Below are 21206 nucleotides of genomic sequence, written 5' to 3'. Positions count from 1 at the left end.
GGAGTCTCCCACAAGGTGCGGGAGTCTCCCACATGTGGGCTGCAGCTCCCCGACACCCGCAAGTGCAACGCTTGCCTGCGGGAGACTCCCGCACCTCACAGGAGACTTGGGATGTCTGTCGAAAGAACGGTGAGAGTCAGCTGTAACAGAACGCAGCCGCTGCCTGTATAGTTCTGGCTCTGTCATGTGACAGGCAGAGTGATATCAATTGCACTCTGCCTGTGACAGGAGAGATACAGAAAGCATCGGCTCTGCATGCTTCCTCTAGCGTCGCACCGTGATCTCCGCCAGCAGCACCCGCAAGGAGTACCAGCAAGCAGTACCCACCAACAGTACGTCACATGTGCTAGGGGTGAAACTAGCCCCCAGCACAGAATTGTAAATGTCGCAGCATGTGCAGTGTTTCTGACTCCTTCCACCATGACCACTTCAAATCACTGAAGTGGTCATGGTGGTTGGAGTGTTCCTTTAACCGCTTCTGGACCGCCCGCTGCCGATTTACTGCGGCAGGGCGGCCCTCCTGCGCGAAACAAAGTAGGTCTACCTCGGTTGCGCGCATGCAGGTAGGTGGCGAGCGCGCACCTCCAGCGCGCTTCCGCCCCCACTCGGCAGCGGGGACTAGGATGCACGGGGAAGGTGGCTCGGATTGCCGCCTGACACCCGCGATCGTTCCCCACTGAGAGAGAAGAACGGTCAGCTGTTGTAAACACAGCTGACCATTGTGCTCTCTGAAATGATCACATAGCGCCTGTGATCCTTCTATATAGGAAGGATTGGGAGAAAAGTGCTGTGGTCAGGTAAGCCCAAAATTGAGCTCTTTGGCATTAACTCGACTCGCCGTGTTTGGAGGAAGAAAAATGCTGACTATGACCCAAAGAACACCATCCCTACAGTCATGCATGGAGGTACAAACATTATGCTTTTGGGCTGTTTCTCTGCTAAAGGTGGACGGGTCCATGTACTGTAAATCTTGGATGAGGACCTTCTTCCCTCAGCCAGAACAATGAAGATGGGTCATGGATGGTTCTTTCAGCAATACAATGACCCAAAACATAACCACCAAGGCACAAAAGTAGTGTATCAAGAGGAAGCACATTAAGGTCATGGAGTAGCCTATCCAGTCTCCAGACCTTAATCCTATAAAAAAAAAAAATGAATGGGAGGGAGCTAAAAGTTCAAGCTGCCAAGCAACAGCTGAGAAACCTTAACGATTTAAAGAAGATCTGTAAAGAAGAGTGGACCAAAATCCCTCCTGAGATGTGTGCAAACCTGGTAACCAACTACAAGAACCGTCTTACCTCTGTGCTTGCCAACAAGGGTTTCTCCACCAAGTACTAAAGCAGGCCATAGACTATTCGAATTTCGTTCGAAAATCGTAAATGGCAGTGTTATCGAATGATTTTCGTATCGTTAGTGTGGTATGTAAAACGTTCGATTTTCGTACGACAGCAAAAATTCACATATCCAACATGTTGGGTTTTTTTGCGAAAATCGGCCGAATTTCGTATCATTAGTGGGGGAGTTGTATGATTTCGCCTAACAAAAAACACAGAACAGTAGGGAGTGTGTCCGGTAGAGAGGTGGTTAAAAGGCACAAAAAAGGAATTTTACAGGTAAGATTTTACAAAAATTCCGTTTCTCTGAGTCCTCCGACAGTCGCCGCCTCTTCATATTCGTCACATATAGGGTATTAGACTTTGCTCCGAAGGAGTAGCTAGGCAACAGAATATGTTAACAATAAAGCTTTTAACATATCCCACCCTCAAGGGGTGGTCCCCTCAGTCAATACCCTCCTACTTCCTGCAACCATATCTCAGTTTTAGTGGAATAGCAGTAGAGTATACAACCAAACCCCAAAAGAGGGGCGGGGGCGGCGACTGTCGGAGGACTCAGAAAGGAATTTTACAGGTAAGATTTTACAAAAATTCCGTTTTCTCTTACGTCCTCCGACAGTCGCCGCCTCTTCATATTCGTCACATATGGGGACGTCCCAAAGCAGTGCAAACATGAGGGGTGGGAAACGCATCCGCGCCGAAAGGCAACGCAGTCTCCGCATCAAAGAAAGGAACCTTACCAAAGGAAGGAAACCAGCTGGGCAACAGCAAAAAACAAGTGCTCAACAGGAGCAACAACCCAGGAAAAGACAAAAAACCAGGGGATACAAAACTTATCCCAACAGCCAGGAGTCCCCAACAAGGGACCCTAGGGAACAGCCGCACTAAGAACCTTGCGGCCAAAGGAAGCATCCGCCGATGCCTGAACATCTACTTTGTAGAATTTTGTGAAAGTGTGCACGGTCGACCAAGTCGCCGCCTTACACACCTGGGCTACAGAAGCCCCATGACGACAGGCCCAAGACGTACTCAGAGATCTAGTAGAGTGCGCCTTCACAGGCACAGGGGGAACCTTCCCCTGCAAAGCATAGGCCTGTTCAATGGTCTGCCTGATCCATTTGGCGATGGTAGAGGCCGAAGCCGCCATGCCCTTCCCGAGGACCCTCTGGAAGAACAAACAAGGAGTCCGTCTTTCGAAAAGACTCAGTCGATTTAAGGTAAACCCTGATCGCCCGAACAACATCCAGAGAATGCAATCTCACCTCCTTCGGATGTTTAGGCTTCGCGCACAACGAAGGCAAGACAATATCCTCATTAAGATGGAATTCCGAAACTCGTTTCGGAAGAAACGAAGGATTAGGTCGCAAGACCACCTTATCCAAATGAATAACCAGGTACGGAGACTTGCAGGACAAAGCCGCCAGCTCCGACACTCTGCGAGCCGAAGTGATCGCCACCAAAAAAGCGACCTTTTTGGACAACATAGACAACGAGATCTCCCTGATCTGTTCAAAAGGAGCACGTTGTAACACAGATAGAACGAGATTCAAGTCCCAAGGGGGCAGAGGATCCCGCCTAGGGGGGACCAGATGCCGCACACCCTGAACAAAGGTGCCAACCAAGGAGTTGGAAGCCACGGGACGTTGAAACAGAACGGCCAGTGCAGACACCTGACCCTTTATCGTAGCCAGCGCCAAACGCTGATCAACACCCGTTTGAAGGAAAGACAGCACTCGGGAAACCGAGTACGTGCGGGGTGAAAACCCCCTGGACTCACACCAGGCAAAATAGGCCTTCCAAGTACGGTAATAAACCTTCCCTGAGGAAGACTTCCTCGCGTTGATTAAAGTATGAACGACCTCTGGAGAGAGACCCCTCTCCTTCAGGACCTCGGTCTCAACAGCCAGGCCGTCAAAGCCAGCGACTGTAAAGCAGGATGGTATATCGGTCCTTGAGACAGTAGATCGTCTCGAAGAGGCAGACGCCACGGGGCGTCGACCGCCAGATTCACAAGGTCTGCGTACCAGGACCGGCGAGGCCAGTCCGGTGCCACAAGAATCACTGTGCTGCGTTCCGAGTGTAACCTGCGAAGGAACCTGGACAGCAACTGAATCGGTGGAAACGCGTACATCAGCCTGTACTGATGCCACGGGGCCACTAACGCGTCCGACGCGTCTGCCCGAGGGTCGCGCGTCCTTGCCACGAACCTCTTCACCTTGTTGTTGAGACGAGACGCGAACAGGTCCACATCTGGAAGACCCCACTTCGCGCACAACATCTGGAAGACAGCCGGGTGGAGAGACCATTCCCCCTGATCCAGGGTCTGGCGACTCAGATAGTCCGCCTGCCAGTTCTCCACCCCCGGAATGTGAACCGCCGTTATCGCCGGGACATGAGTCTCGGCCCAAGACAGAATGTCGGCCACTTCTCGAGCCGCTCGGGCACTCCTGGTGCCCCCTTGGTGGTTGATGTAGGCCACCGCCGTGGCATTGTCCGTCTGCACCCGAACCGGGCAGCCCTGCAGCCGGTCCGTCCAGCGATGAAGACAGACTTATCGCACGCAATTCCAGAATGTTGATCGGAAGGGAAGACTCCCCCTCCGACCAAGTCCCCTGGGCGGACAGAACGCCCAGAACTCCACCCCAGCCCGACAGGCTGGCATCCGTGGTGATTACCGTCCACGAGATCGGACGAAACGACTTGCCCCCGGACACCAACGGGGACTGGAGCCACCACAGAAGGTTTCCTCTGGTGCGATGACTCAACGAGATTTGAAGATCCAGAGATTGAGGTCGCCCGTCCCACATGGACAGGATCTCCGCTTGGAGACCCCGCGTGTGAAACTGGGCGAATGGAATCGCCTCGAAGGCCGAGACCATCAATCCCAGACATCTCATACACGTCCGCAGAGACGAGTGCGGAACGTCCCTGAGGGACCTGACTTCCTCCTGGAGAGTCCTGAGTTTGTCTTCCGGCAGGAAGACCTTCGCCTGCACCGAGTCCAGAATCATTCCCAGATAGGGAAGACGAACCGACGGACTCAGTGTCGACTTTGGAAAATTTATCGTCCAACCAAACTCCTGCAGAGTTTGCATCGTGACAGACAGGTCCTTCTCCAGACCCTGGCTGGTCGCAGACCGAACCAGAATGTCGTCCAGATACCCCAGGACAGAAACGCCCTGGGCCCTCAATGCCAGAACCGGTGCAAGCACCTTGGTGAAGACCCGCGGAGCCGAGGCGAGACCAAAGGGCAACGCCACGAACTGGTAGTGATCCTCCGCAATGGCAAATCGAAGGTATCTCTGGTGACCCTCGAAAATGGGGATGTGAAGATACGCATCCTTCAAATCGATGGAGGCCATGAATTCCCCCGGAACCAGGGCAGCCACCACCGACCGCAGGGATTCCATGCGGAACTTGCGAACCCGCACAGAGCGGTTCAGAGCCTTCAAGTCCAGAATTGGACGAACCTTGCCCTCCTTTCTGGGCACGGTGAACAGATTGGAATAAAACCCCCGAAACCTGTCCCGATGAGGCACCGGAACCACCACTCCCTGAGCCCTCAGGTCCCGCACCGCCAGGTGCAGGTCCCGCAAGCGCTCTGGAGACAGTTGAAGATTTGAGGGAAAAAATCTGCTCTCCGGCCGAGAGAGAAACTCGATCTTGTAACCAGATCGAACGATTTCCTGAACCCATCTGTCCCGCACACGGGCCAACCAGGGCTGAAGAAAACCGAGCAAGCGTCCCCCCACCCCAAAACTGGGTGAGGGCGCCCCTTCAGGCCGAACTGTTATGGGCTGCAGATCCGGATTGGCCGGACTTCTGTTTACCAGACCAGGGCTTCTTCTGAGAGCCTTGACCTTTGAACGGTTTGCCCTTGTAGTGCGGCCGAAAGGCACGAAAGGACCCCTGAGGGGGCCGAAAATTAGCATGCTTCTTCCCAGAAGCCCCCTTAGCCTTGGGGAAATGGGGCAAGAGAGTGCTCTTACCCCCGGTGATCCCCTTAATCAACACATCCAGGGACTCCCCAAAAAGGCGAGACCCATCATAAGGTAGATTGGCTAAGGTCTTACGTGAAGATTGGTCCACCGACCAACATTTTAACCAAACCAGGCGGCGAGACAACACCGCCACGCTGTGCACACGTGCAGCCAACGGAACCAGGTCCAGGTCCGCATCACACAGATACATGACACCCTTGTGGATTTGATCCACCATATCCAGGGTCGCCGGCGAGGCCGAGTCGGCCACTAGGACGCGCCTAAGCATCTGCGTCCAACTTGCGATCGCCTGGGCCGCCATGAGAGAAGCAAACAGAGCCTTAAGCATAGAACCCGTAACAGAATAAGTATGACGGGCAAGAGACTCCAGTCTCCTATCCGTGGCATCACGGAACACAGGGGAATCCTCTGCAGGAATCGCAGTGGCTTTGTTCAAAACCGCAATTGCGTGATCCACTGGGGGAGGCACACACCACCTTTCATCAGTGGAAGGCGAAAAAGGATAACGCAGCTTGAATCTACTTGGTACCGCAAAAGGTTTGCGCAGATTGCGCCATTGCTCCTTAACAGCGCGCTGAAAATCATCATTGCAGGGAAAAACCTGCGGCGTCCTGCGTTTTCTCTGCGTCCCATAAGCCGCCAAGGCAGCGGGGGGGACACACTTGGTCCTGCAAACGCAGCGTTTGCTTTATGGAAGCAATCAACTCATCCATGATTGCAAGCTCTTCAGGCGAGCCAGGGGGAGAATTATCAACCCCCTCAACTTCAGCCTCCACCTCAGACCCCACTAGATCAAGAGAGGAGCAGGACCCCGATAAGGAGGCCCCCGCCATAACAGCCCCATCACCTTCACCCTCAGAATCAGAGGAAAGAGCAACTCTGGGCCTTTTAGTAGATTGAGCAGCCACCAGCATCTGCACCTGAGCAGCAAGGCCAGCCACAATAGTGGCTAAATCCCCCCCTGGGGGGGAAACAGCGGTCCCCTGGCTTTCCACCAATGCTGTAGGAAATTTGCCCTCCTGAGAATCCATTGCCCCTGTAATGCCAGACAACAAAGGGTTAACTGCCCCTTTTAAGCAAGCGCAGCCCACCGCACCACACTCAAGCACAATAAGACCCCCACAGGGAATATGCAAAATGAACACAGGCAATGGATAGCAAGAACAGAAGGATAAAACCTGAGGAGACCCTTGCCGCTGCTGCTGCCTCGATCGGTGTTCCTGGAAAGAGGAAGTGATGCTGCCAGGGCGCTCTATGTAAGCCTATGGAGGCTACAAGAAAATGGCCGCCATGCATGTAAAACATGCGGCCGGAGCGAGTGTAGGCAAAATGGCGTCGTTTGGCGCCGAAACCGCCGCTCCACAGTGCATTAAAACACACCTTACATTCCAAAATCAGAATACATGTCAGATCGCCGCAGCGATCGCTGTATATGCCCAAACATGCCAAAAAAACATGCCCCACAGCACACAGTTTCTCACACTGACCAGTCTGACACACACAGTGTCATACAGCTCCCCCCCCTCCTTGCAGCCCACAGCATGCAGCCGAGAGATAGGGAGACAAGCAGTGTGAATAGAGGCAGGTTACACAGTCCCAGACTGACACCCCCCAGACAGACAGGTCCCCACATAAATACACTTACCTCACATGGCGTGGGGGACCCGCACAGGCGAACAAGCCGCTGCACATGAGGCAGGGAGAGTCGCATTCAAGACGCACACAATGGGGGTTAAGAAACCGCACAGCGTCCAGTGAGGTAGCCACCTCACCAATCATCCCTGCACCGAACAGGGATGGGTCGTTCACTGTGCCAGGAGCGTTACCTGGCTGAACGCTCGATGGCAGACTGGGAAGCCACTGACCCACGACCTGCGACCAGGGGGATCAGCCCGAGACCCAGTCCGCATGATCCTCTTCATCAGAAGAACTAACTAACGCTGACAAAATAACAGCTAAGTAAAGGTAGAGAGAAAACTCAAACAAAATTTTAAAAAGAAGAAAGAGTCTGGGACAGAAAGTCCCAGCACAGAGAGAGCCAGCCACTCCTGACAAGCTAGACATTAAAACTGAGATATGGTTGCAGGAAGTAGGAGGGTATTGACTGAGGGGACCACCCCTTGAGGGTGGGATATGTTAAAAGCTTTATTGTTAACATATTCTGTTGCCTAGCTACTCCTTCGGAGCAAAATCTAATACCCTATATGTGACGAATATGAAGAGGCGGCGACTGTCGGAGGACGTAAGAGAAAATAGTGTTTTTTCGTACGATTTTCGGCTCACATTGATGGTACACTCGATGATGTGCACGAGTGCCGCTTTCGTTTATCGAACGATAAATCGTACGAAATTCGAATCGTCTATGGCCTGCTTTAGTCATGTTTTGCTTCGGGATCAAATATCTTTTTTACTCACTGAACTGCAACTCAATTTATAACATTTGTTTTATGTGTTTTTTGGTTGATATTCTGTCACATTTAAAATACACATATAATGAAATATAGACCCTTCATTGCTTTGTAAGTGGGCAAACTTACAAATTCTGCAGGGCATCAAATAATTATTTTCCCCACTGTATATTTGTTAGTCAGGAAGCAGATCCCCCCCCCAATATGTGCCTCTGTTAATCACCGTGTCTAATAAAGAAGACAATAAGGCTCTATTTTGAATGTTTAGCATTCATTTAAAAAAAATCATGTGACATTTCTTCTCAATTCTAGATTTGTCCCTGGACAGAAGCAATCAAAATAAAAACCTGATACACATACACACCTATAAATTCACTATTGCTAGTGACAACAAGCATGATTTTGTGTGTCCATATACTACAAGGGAAGACCCATTTACCCCCCACCAAAAAAATAAAGCATAAGGGTCCTTTCACACGGCCGCTCCGTGTGTCCGCAAATCATCCAATCCGTTTGGGGATGATTTGCGGACATAATGTAAGTGAATGGCACTGCGGGTGTCAGCGGAATACCATCCGCTGACACCCGATTTTCCTCCTGTCAGTTCTGTTCCGTTTTTACGAATGGAACAGAACCCCATTTTTCCTTCCGTGTAAAAAACGGAAAGGAAGGAAAATCGGATGTCAGCGGTGTCATCCGCTGACATCCGCAGTGCCATATACTTACATTATGTCCGCATATCATACGCAAACGGATGGGATGATATGCGGGCACACGGAGCGGATGACAGAAATGTCATCCGCTCCGTGGAAAAAAAAAAAAAAAAGTCTCGCAGCGGACCTTTCACACGGAGCGGCCGTGTGAAAGGAGCCTAAGTAAATTGTAAAAGAAAACAGCTTAAAAAATATTCCAAGTGAATCTTTAAAAAGCAGTATAGAAAAAAATAAAGAAATAAAAACAACCCTTCGGTTAAAATATAAATGACACTTTTTCCATAAACCACATGCATACTTAAAAAAAGAAAAACACATTTCAACTCGTTATAAATGTTGGCTTTGTTGGCAATGAAGGAGTGCTTTAGCAGTGTTGCATATTCATATTGCTCCTATTTGTTCTCTTGTGGATTCTTCCTGAGAAATATTTTTGTTTCTGTAACAGAAGCTTAGCAACCATATTGGAGACCAGTTTACAAAACAGCACCAGTGATTGCATCAATCTCTATTTTGCAATCGAGATCCATAAATAGAATGCATGAAATTTGAAAATACATATGGAATTTAAAATAAAAGGTGGCTATACAAATACAGGCATTTATAAAGTGAACCTGTATTTTGCACTTTCAGGGTAAAGTAATAGAATCCAAAAAGACCCCCACAGCTACACATTCTGTTCCTGAATCCAGTCTCACCAGCCAAAATCAAGTTAAAATCTTGTGTAAGATCCAATTAAGGCCCCTTTCACACATGTCCGTTCCGCCGACAGACTCCGTTTTTTTCTCAGCGGGGATCGATCCCCGCTGAGCAGGCGGATGACAGCTCCGTCTCCGCGTGCAGAGACGGAGGTGTCAGATCCCCGTAGGGCTGCAACTAACGATTATTTTCATAATCGATTAGTTGGCCGATAATTGTTTCGATTAATCGACTAATCGGTTAAAAAAAAAAACTTAACAAAAAAAGGTTGGTGTATAATTTAGTTAATTTTCTTGAATATCTATATGCAGTGGTAAATAAAAATATCCAGCTATATAGTTGGATATTTAATCCACGCTGTGTCAGATATACGTGTTATTAAAGGTTTAAATGTGGTACATAGACTCCCAGACCAAAAATTTTAAAATTTGAGAAGACCTAAAACACTTTTTTTTGCAAATTTTCAGACCAGATTGGTATAGAATATTCATGACGCACTCCCTTATTAATAGGTAGGTAGCTTGATACAAGTTCCCTGCGCCTGCTGTCACTTGTGCTGGCCATACACAAACAAATTCTTTTTGAAAATTTTTAAAAACATTCTTCTGATTTTCTAACCATTATTGGGGTCCATATGGTGTTCGTTGTCAACCACAGTGACAGGAAAATTTGAAGGAGCAGAATGGAAAACTTCTCGATCAAACGAATCTTCAAATAGTGTATGTGATTTATGCTCAGAAGTTATATTCATTTTAAAATTTAATGTTAAATACAAGTGGAATTTTCAAACACTTGTCCATTCAACAAATATACAAATCATTTTTGTACAAATATAGATGCAAATATTTTTGTCCAAAAATCCAATACATGTATGGGCAGCAGAAGACATTTAGTAGCAGCATGCCTTTTTTTTTTATCACCTGTCATGACGGGGTTTAAAAAAAAAAAAATGGCCCTTTATAGTATAAAAAAAAAAAAAAAAAAACACGCAGATAATCGCTACTGTAATATAATTATAATTTCTACTGTGAAACAGTGAAAATATTATATCTTGTTATCATGTGTATGTATATAAAAAAATATGCCCAGAAGTCGGATATGCAGGATATTTTAACTGGGAGTCAAACATGAAGCTATATGAAGGGTGAAATAAAATTTTTATATTAAAGTAGTACTAAAAGCTAAGACTTTTATTTCCATGGATATAATAATTTTAAATATAATGCACAATACTAGTAAACTTTTACTCTAAATGTAATTGTAATGCCTTATATCACCTCTATAGTCTATCGGCCTCCACCTTCTCTGGGTTCAGATGCTCATCTTCCCTGCACAGAGCCCTTATGCCCCATACACACGTGCAGATTATCTGCAGACTTTTGTCTGCAGACTTACCAAAACCATATAATATGAGGTCAAACCCTAAACACTTTCAATTTGTATGCAATCCGGCAGGCCCTTGCACTACATAGAAAAGGTAAGTCTGCAGACAAAAGTCTGCAGATAATCTGCACGTGTGTATGGGGCATTAAAGTGAATGTAAACAAGGTATATAGCAAGGTAAAAAAAAAAAAAAAACTGCCTTTAGAATCACTTGGTTCCTTCTCTTGCCCAGGACTACATTTCCCATGAGGCATCGCTCCTCACACATTCACAAGTTCTCTGTCATCTACTGACATGTACGGACAGTGTACTGAGCTGTATGTGCGTTGCGCTGTATTTTTTGATATGTAAACAAATAATGCATTCTGTATGCAGGACAACTAATCGGCTGACCGATTAATCGATTACGAAAATAGTTGACAACTATTTTCATAATCGATTAGTTGTTTCAGCCCTAGATCCCCGCTGTCCTCTATGGTAAAAAGGTGGTCCTGTACCGACCCTTCCACCCGCCAGTGGGCGGGACCCTGTGCCTGACGGGTCACCATCTGATCCTGAGCTCCAGACAGGACAACAGCTGTGGCTGCTCCACTCATGTCGGGCTGTGTTCTAACTTCTTCTACTTCCTATCACCACTGTGAGTCCCGACTCTGCCTAATCCACACTGTCAGTGTCTTCTGCATTCCACCCAAAGAAATATTGCGATATATATTGTTGAAAACCAAATATCGCAATGTACTTTTTTCCCCAATATCGTGCAGCCCTAAATGAAGTGTATTTTTTTTCTAAAAAAAAAATTGCATCTGAAAGACAGCTGCGGAAATTACAGTTGAATAGGGCTGAAACAACCAATCGACTAAATCGATAATAATCGATAATGACAATCGTTGTCAACGATTGTCATTATCGAATAGTTGCTCCGTCGATTAGTTGTGCTGCATTGTGAACTTTCCCCGGCTGTCTGCTCTGTGTGAAGCCGACGGCTGCATTCACTGTCTCTCTCACAGCTCTGCACTTCCGTGACTTCCCCCCTCCTCCCTCCTCCTTTCCTCTCTGCCCTCTTGCTGATGTCAGTGAAGGAGTCAGTAAGTCATATCGAGGTGAGGCAGAAAAGAGGACAGAAGCAGCAGAATGTGAGTGCCGAGATTAGAGCTACAGTGTCCTGTGACTGTCCATGCAATGCAAAAAATATAATAAAAGCTTCTCCAGATAAAAGTTAATATTCCTTATAAAGTGCAATATTCTAATAGAAAAATAAGTGATTAAAAACGTCCATATAGCACATAAAGGGGGTCTTTCTAGGCTCCCTATTTCATATCTATGGCTGACAGGGATGTTTTTATTCACTTATTTTTCTATCATAATATTGCACCTTATAAGGAATATTAACTCTTATCTAGATAAGCATTTATTATATTATTTACAGTATATAGGAGCTTAAGAAAAAAAAAAAAAAAAAAGTTTTGGTATAAGGCTCGGTTCACATTTGTGCGATGCGGGAAGGCTGCGAATATGCAGCGTGTTCCCGCATCGCATCCGCACAAGAGGCAGTTCACACTGCCATATGCGATACGCAGGGGGTGTCAATTAAATGTTAACGACACCCCCAGTTGGATTGCATATCGCAGTGCGATCTGACAGTTTGCACAGAATCGGATCACACAACTGTGAACGACTGTGCGATCCGATCCTGATGCGGCTCAAAAAATGCCTCATGTGCGAGTTTGCTGCAGATGCGCTGCAAATTCAGCCATACAAAGTGTATGGCTGAACTCGCATCCGCACATGAGATCGCATGTAATTTAGGAGCAGTGCGCTCCGAATTACATGCGATCTCGCAAACCGCACAAGTGTGAACCGGCACTACGTGCTGGTTCACACTACTGCGGGTGCGCTGATTCGCACTGCACCCGCACATGACCCTTTTTTCAGCCGCATCAGGATCGGATCGCACAGTGGTTCACACTTGTGCGATCCGATTCTGTGTGAACTGTCAGATCGTACTGCGATATGCGATCAAACTGGGGGTGTCGTTAACATTTAATTGACACCCCTGCATATCGCATATGGCAGTGTGAACTGCCTCTTGTGCAGATGCGATGCAGGAACAGGCTGCGAATACGCAGCCTTCCAGCATCGCACAAGTGTGAACCGGCACTTACACTCTGTTTGCTCATTATTATTTTAAATAAATGAAAAAAAAAAAAAAAAGGCATATTGAGTTTTTTTTTTATTTTATCCGATTAATCGAAAAAATAATCGGCAACTAATCGATTATTAAAATAATCGTTAGTTGCAGCCCTACAGTTGAAGGCCACTGACATTTTTTTCCTCTACTAATCTTTTGTCACTAGTTTGGCCACAGTCAGTGTCACTACTGGTAGCATGAGGAGATACTTGGACCCTATAGAGGTTGCACAGGCAGTCCAACTCCTCCAGGATGGCACATTAATATGTGCCATTGCCAGGTTTGCTGTGTTTTACAACATAGTCTCAAGAGCATGGAGGAGATTCCTAGGACAGCTGGACAGGGCCATAGAAGGTCCTTAACCCATCAGCAGGACTGGTATTTGCTCCTTCGTGTAAGGAGGAACAGAATGATCACTGCCAGAGCCCTACAAAATGACCTCCTTCAGACCACTGGTGTGAATGTCTCTGAACAAACAATCACAAACAGATTTCATGAGGGTGGCCTGAAGGCCCGATGTCCTCCAGTGGGCCCTGTTGCTCACTGCCAGGCACCTTGGAGCTTGATAAGACATTTGCCATTGAACACCAGAATTGGCAGGTCTACCACTGGCACCCCGTGACTTTCACAGATGAGAGCAGGTTCACCCTGAGCACATGACAGACGTGAAAGGGTCTGGAGAAGAAAGTTTTGCTGCCTGTAAAATCGTTCAGCGCTACTGAGTCAGTGATGGTCTGTGGAGAAAGATCCATGGAGGGATGCACAAACTTCTACAGGCTAGACAATGGCACTCTGACTGCCATTAGTAATCAGGATAACATCTTTGGACCCATAGTCAGATTCTACTCTGGTGCAGTGGGTCCTGGGTTCCTCCTGGTGCACGACAATGCCTCGCCTCCTGGCAAGAGTATGCAGCCAGTTCTTGGATGATGAAGGAATTTATACCACTGAATGGCACCAACGCTCACCTGACCGAAATCCAATAGAACACTTCTGGGACATTGTTTCGGTCTATTCGACCTTGCCAGGTTGCACCTCAGTCTGTTCAGAAGCGCAGTAATACCCTGGTCCAGATCTGGGAGAAAATACCCCAGGACACAATTCGTTGTCTCATTAAGAGAATGCCCCAACATTGTCAGGCATGCATACAAGCACATGTGGGCAATACAAACTACTGAGTACCATTTTGAGTTGCTGTAATGAAATTTCAGCAAAATGTACTAGCCTGTTGAATCATTTTTTAACTTAAGGGCCATACACACTAAGATTTTCTGAAGACTTTTTCCTTCAGATTTACCTTTTCTATGTAGTGCAAGGGCCTGCCAGATTGTATACAAATTGAAAGTGTTTAGGTTTGACCTCATATTATATGGTTTTGGTAAATCAAAGGAAAAAAAGTCTTCAGAAAATCTTATAGTGTGTATGGCCCATTAGAGTTTGGGGGTTCTGAGTAATTTTCTAGCAAAAAAAAAAAAACAGTACTTTTTAACTTATAAGCGACAAGTGTCAGAAAAAGACAGTCTGTAATAGGGCTGAACGATATTCGATGTAACATCGAATATTGTGCTGCGGGCGTGGGCGATGGTCACATCGCCAGATCATGCGATATTGGGGACTCACAGTGAAGGTAGAAAAACACAGCCCCACATTTGTCCCACATGTTAAGTCTGTCCTGCAGCTCTCCTGACTGAGCGGCGAGCAGCACGCCGTGAGCAGCGACACAGGGAACCAGTCACGCAAGCCTGCACACCTGATTGGTTTGTTGTGCTGCTACTCACGGCATGATTGGTTCGATGTGCCGCGCTCACCGCTCGGTCAGGAGAGCTGCAGGGCAGACTTAACATGTGGGACGGATGTCGGGCTGTATTCTTCTACCACCACTGTGAGTCCCTAATAGTCACGATTAACCTGGGTGAATCACAGTATAACGAATCATATGCAAGAAATCACTACTGGCACAGTAGTGACTTTGGAAATGGACGTTCCTGCCTCTCCTCCACCTTCCTACCATTCAGCTGGCTGAGACAACTGCGATGGGCAAAGGGGTCCTATGAGGCTCTGCCTTCCACAGCACTGTCAGTGTCTTATAAACCTGCAGTTCCCTGTCCACCCAGTTCCCTACATTACCATTAACCCTGGCTTGCCCAGTATGATGCAACTGCAATGACAATCAGAAGAAGGCTGCTGCTGCACTACTTCCCAAATCCTACTACAGTAACATTAACCCTGGCTGGCCCTGTAGTACAATCAGAAGGCTGCTGCACTACTTCCCAAGGTAATTGTTGACTTTAGCCTGGATTGATGGCTCTCTCAATATCGCAGAATATATCGTTGGGAAAAAAATATCGCAATGTACTTTTTTCCAATATCGTGCAGCCCTAGTCTTTAAGTGGTTAAACTGACTTAATTTACAGACCGAAGTTCATCCATTTGATCTAAAAGTATGAAATGATACAATGTTTCTCCTTATCTCTGAGCGCTTAGCAATGTTGTGATAAACTTTGCCTTAAGATCGTGAGGGGGGTTGAATCGATATCGCAATATTTACTGATTAATCATGCAGCTCTGATGGATAGACTTCAGTACAGCTAGCCTACCCATACATGGACCAAAATTCGACAGGTTTCTACTGAACTGGCCACTTTCAATCTGTCTATGGCAGGCTATTGTATTCTGACAACTAGCACCTGTCAAATATTTGAACAATGACTGAATCTGATTGGCTGCAGTCATTGTTTAACCAACAATTTTCCTCTTGGCGTCCTCAGAAATCAATTACTGTCAAACCGGTAAATGCAAAACAGCCAAAGTTTGAGCCGTGTAATTTAAGCTGCGTGGTCAGCTGATTTTATAGCAATATTATTCAAAGCAACATGATTTTGTAATGCTAATACGTACATCAATGAGCACATGCGGTAAGAATTTCAAGAAGACTTAACTTTAACATAACTTAAGCTGGCCATAGGCGAGTCAAAATGTAGCCAGTTCAGCAGGAATCGCCTAGGACCTTGGTGATCGGAGCAGAAGTGGGAACTGGTGCCGGTCTAAACTAGGCATCCCCCCCACCCAAAATAAAAAATATATATCTCCAAATGTATGTGGCTGAGGGGGGGGGGGGGGGGAGAGGAGGAAGAGCACAACTTCCCCTTTTGGGTAAAGTTCCGTTTTATGTGAGCATAGATGCTTTAAGAACAGATAAAACATTCACCTCAAGGGCAACTACACTTTCTCAAAATGACCACCAACCCGACCCACCTAAAATAATTTAACCCTATCCCCCCCCAAGGTGCTTACTTACTCTGGAGGTGGTGGCCCCCTGTGTCAATATCTTCTTCACTTCAGTAACGCCCCATAGACTTGAACTGACCATATTTCTAGAGCAGGGATGCTGGGAGTACAGATCTATACACCTCTATAGGGAGGTCCAGGGCAGGCAATGTCAGAGATTTTAGGATGTAAGATATAAAGACAGGAAGAGGCCTCTGCCATGGTGGAGAGGTTTGTACCTACAATGGGAGGTAAGGATTTTTTTTTCCCAAGTGTAGTTGTAATTTAAATCTGTCTACAGACTACATGATGACAACCTCACATCTACCAGCTTTCGATAACCTGCACACACAGATGAGGGAATCGAGATCCCGCTTGAGACTATCGCCTCCTTTCATAGCTGTATAAACATTTTCAGTTTTCTTCCCTAGGGGAGAATGAGCACCCATACTGAGATCACACATCCCAGAAGCCTTCTGGACAATCTCCTGTGCAATGTGCACACAGTAGTAGACCTCCACATGCAGCATTATTGGGGGGGGGGGGGGTCTCTTGGTGAGATCAGATGAGAAGACGGCGGGGGACGACCCTAGACAAGGCTGGATTCCCTGGGCGGCCAATACGCTTTTTTTTCTAGGACAACACCAAGGTGGACGTAAAAAGGGGGAAGTTCCTCTCTACCTACCATCACCCTCATCCCTGAGGTAGAGGGATGGACACACAGCCCCATTACTATTACACTACATATAGAAAGAGGAAGCACCCGGCCGCCGTCATTACTCAGCACCATGCTGCCCCCTCCCCCGGCCCCAGTAATAATGGCGGAGAAGAAGGCCTGGCGTCCAGCACTCACCATATCTGGAACTTGAGGAGCGGACCGACCGTGTATTGCATCCTCAGCTTCTTGCTCGACAAGCCGTTCCCGTCCGCCGAGGCCCCGCTCAGTACAATCGCCAGTAACCCGCTTAACAGCAACAACCACGGTACACACCGCACCGCCATCCTGTCCTCAGCTGCTACCAAGCGCAGGGCACGGCCCTTCGTGACGTCAGCGCGTACACCGCACGGCGAGTCACATGAGGGGTGGAACCAGCGGCGTGTTTCGGCCATGATGACTGTGGGAATGTAGTGTGTCTAAAGTGGGGGGGTGACGTTTTATTTCGGAAAAACATGTTTCCTACATTCTTTCAGAGTTTACAGTACACACCAGGGTTAATGTCTTAAAGCCATTTCAACTTCCAAGCTTTAGTAGGAATATAAAGCCTATTTTAAAACAAGTTGGGCAAAATCTATTAAGTAGAACCAAGTATCTAGTACAACCAAGTGCAATCTATTTATAGAACCAACAGGGTAAAATCTATTTATAGCACAAGCAAGTGCAATGTATTTATTGAACCAGCAGGGTACAATCTATTTTTAGAACAAGCAGGTGCAATCTATTTATAGAACCAGCTGCGTACAATCTATAGAACAAGCAGGTGCAATCTTTTTTTAGAACTAGATGGGTGCAATCTATTTTTAGAACAAGCAGGTTCAACCTATTTATAGAACCAGCTGGGTAAAAAATAATTTTTCTCCTTCACTGATGTGCGCTGATGAGGCAGCACTGATGGGCACTAATAGGCTGCCCTGATAAGGTGGCACTTATGGGCACTGATGAGGAGGTACTAATATGTGGCACTGATAGGTGGCACTGATGAGCACTGATAGGCGGCACTGATGGACACTGACGGGTGGCACTGATGGGCAGCACCATCAGTGCCCACAATCAGTGCCCATAGTGCTGCCAGTCAGTGCCTAGATGAGCAGGCACTGACTGGCAGCACTATGGGCACTGATAGCTGGCACTGATGGTAGGCAGTAATTTATTTACATTTTGTGTAATCAGAACACACAGAATCAGTGTCCTGATTACTTGTACTTGTCTCCCCTATGAGGAGGAGCCGCTGATCGTCTCTCCTCACCACACACTCTGACAGTGTGAGGCAAGGAGAGCCGAATAATGTGACCGGCTGTAATTGGACACAGCCGATCACATGGATAAAAAGTCATGTCATCGACTCTTTACCGAGATCAGGGTCGCGCCGTATCCTAGAGCGAGGCTGTTCTGGTGCGGTGTCATATGATGGCATCCTAGAACAATAGCTGCACCACTCCACTGTCATTTGACGGTGGGCGGGTAGCAAGTGGTTAAATACCACCAAAAGAAAGCTCTATTTGTGGGTAAAAAAATTACATAGATTTTATTTGGGTACAGTGTCGCATTACCGCGCAATTCGTCAGTTAAAGTAATGCAGTGCCGTATTGCAAAAAATGGCTTGGTCATGAAGGAGGGGTAAATCTTCTGGTTCAATTGGTTAATTGTCAAACTCCACCTCAGTATAAAGCTAGACCACCTTTAGGGGGGAAACACATGGCTGAGTGGCATATTTTAGGGTTCTTTTTACTAAAGTAGCTTCTTTAATTAAGTGGAACTTCCACTTTGCACTTCAGTGATTGCACAAAGTGAAAATCTACAGCAAACTACTTTGAAAAACACCAGAGAGATTGCAGATTATCTCATTTCCCCTTTCAGCTCTCCTTCCTTTCGGTAACATGCTCTCTACCTCTCCTTCTCACAGTTGTGTCCTCTGTTCCTAAAATCTGTTTCTTTCACCCCCTCTTAACCACCCCACAGCCTGTATATCAGTGGCGGCTGGTGCTCAAAATTTTTTGGGGGGCGAAAAATGTAATAGGCATTGCTTTGCAGCAAAAAACGCTGTAAAGAATTGTGTGACTTTGAGGTCGCAAAAGTGTGAAAGGGGCCTTCAGTAATTAAGGTATAGAGACCAGCGTGCCCCCTTTCAATGCAGAGAGACCAGCGTGCCCCCTTTCAATGCAGAGTGACCAGCGTGCCCCCTTTCAATGCAGAGAGACCAGCGTGCCCCCTTTCAATGCACAGTGACCAGCGTGCCCCCTTTCAATGCACAGTGACCCACGTGCCCCCTTTCAATGCACAGTGACCAGAGTGCCCCCTTTCAATGCACAGTGACCAGTGTGCCCCCTTCAAAACAGCGACCAGCGTGCCCCCTTCAATGCAGTGACCAGCGTACATGCCCCTTCAATGCAGAGACCAGCGTACATGCCCCCTTCAATGCAGTGACCAGCGTACATGACCCCTTCAATGCAGAGACCAGCGTACATGCCCCCTTCAATGCAGTGACCAGCGTACATGCCCCCTTCAATGCAGTGACCAGCGTACATGCCCACTTCAATGCAGTTACCAGCGTACATGCCCCCTTTAATGCAGTGACCAGCGTACATGCCCCCTTCATGCAGTGACCAGCATACATGCCCCCTTCATGCAATGAACAGCATACATGCCCCCTTCAATGCAGAGACCAGTGTACATGCCCCCTTCAATGCAGTGACCAGCATACATGCCCCCTTCAATTCAGTGACCAGCGTACATGCCCCCATCAATGCAGTGACCAGCGTACGTGCCCCCTTCAATGCAGTGACCAGCGTACGTGCCCCCTTCAATACAGTGACCGGCGTACGTGCCCCCTTCAATACAGTGACCGGCGTACGTGCCCCCTTCAATGCAGAGACCAGCGTACGTGCCCCCTTCAATGCAGAGACCAGCGTACATGCCCCCTTCAATGCAGTGACCAGCGTACATGCCCCCTTCAATGCAGAGACCAGCGTGCGTACCCCCTTAAATGCAGTGACCAGCGTACTTGCCCCCTTCAATGCAGTGACCAGCGTACATGCCCCCTTCAATGCAGAGACCAGCGTGCGTACCCCCATCAATGCAGTGACCAGCGTGCCGTGCCCCCATCAATGCAGAGAGACTTACCTGCAGCCGCGGATTCTCCTGTCCCCGGGCATCTCCTCGAGTCCTCCCGCCTCCTCCTCAGCCAATGGCATGCGTTCGCCTTTCAGCCAATCAGGAGCGGGTCTCGGACCGGCTTCCTGATTGGCCAGGAGGAGGATCCGTGTGACAATAGCGAATTTTCATTCGCTATTGTCACACAATGGGCGGGCTCTGGGCACACTGCTCTGCGCCCCAGGTCCACCCTCTTCTGAAGCCTATTAGAGCCTCTGGCTCTAATCAGGTGACAAAAAAAAAATCCCATTGAACTCCATGCGTCCGGCGCCCCGCATGCAGATTAGGGGGCCGGACGCATGGATGGGGGGGCGGGGCCCCTGCACCCCCAACACACCGGCCGCCACTGCTGTATATATCACCCTCATTTCTGTCCTCCCCTTATTACTGCACTCATCACATCCCCCTTATTCTCATCCCACATGCTAATAAAACCTTCAAGACATTGAGGCATGTCCCTTCATATAAATTGCACCCCATATCACCTCCCTCACCCTTCTGCTTCTCCTAACTCCTGGAGATATATCTCTAAACACTGGGTTTCCGTCATTTAACTGCAACTGTAATCTCATTACCCATTATCCCATGACCTCTGGCAACAGCAGCAATCAACACAATTTAGTTTCCATTCCTCTCTATCGCAAAACTAGCCTCCCCTTCTCCTGCACCCTTGGAATTGTCTGCTCTTTCTGAAAAACACTCACCTCTGTCTATGACCTCTTTACCACTAACACCTTTAATCTTCTTGCTCCTAATGAAACCTGGCTTCATGAATCCGATACAGCTTCTCCTGCTTCCATCTTCCATGTCTCATGGTGGCCTTCTCTGGACTCACTTCCCCAGACCCAGTGGATGGAAACAAGGTGGAATGGGTATCCTCCTATCCCCACAGAGCACCTTTCAGGTTCTTCAATCTCCTAACTCTCTGTCCCTCTCATCATTTGAAGCTCACTGAATACATCTATTTTCTTCAATTTCTCTAAGATTTAAAGAAAGATCAAAGCCCCAGATTAGATCAAAGCCATTTTTTGTTCCATTAAAAAAACGGAACAGACAAAAAACAGATGTAAATGGACAAATGTTTGCATTGGTAGTGGATGTAAAAAAACTGATGTAAAAACTGATGAAGTACTGATGAGAAACTGATGCAAACTGATGAATAACTGATGTAAACTTCACCCATTTTTTCTTTGAAAAAAATGTGATTGAACTGATGAAATGAACGGTCGGCATGTGTGAAAGAGACCTAACACTCCTGCTACTTCTAAACTTCTCAGTCTGAACATCTCTTTTGACCTGAAGCAATAGATACATACTTCTACTCACTCTGATGGCAAGACCCTTGACC

At 47.5% G+C, this 21206-nt stretch overlaps 1 protein-coding gene across 1 annotated transcript in view; it reads right to left on the bottom strand.

Moving 5' to 3' along the window:
• SELENOT (selenoprotein T) overlaps positions 1 to 17030 on the bottom strand; it is a 44507-nt gene extending 27477 nt beyond the window's left edge. Inside the window, exon 1 of the mRNA XM_082251764.1 lies at positions 16844 to 17030. Coding sequence (XP_082107890.1) covers positions 16844 to 16992 — 149 coding nt within the window. The 5' untranslated portion in view covers positions 16993 to 17030. The remainder of the gene's footprint in view (positions 1 to 16843) is intronic.
• Between the last annotated feature and the right edge of the window lie 4176 nt (positions 17031 to 21206).

The sequence above is a fragment of the Pelophylax lessonae genome (genome assembly GCF_965119305.1).
Source record: "Pelophylax lessonae genome assembly, chromosome: 3".
NCBI classification, from domain to species: domain Eukaryota; kingdom Metazoa; phylum Chordata; class Amphibia; order Anura; family Ranidae; genus Pelophylax; species Pelophylax lessonae.
The sequence above is the reverse complement of the archived record's forward strand: the minus strand, read 5'-3'. Positions and strand labels throughout refer to the sequence as shown.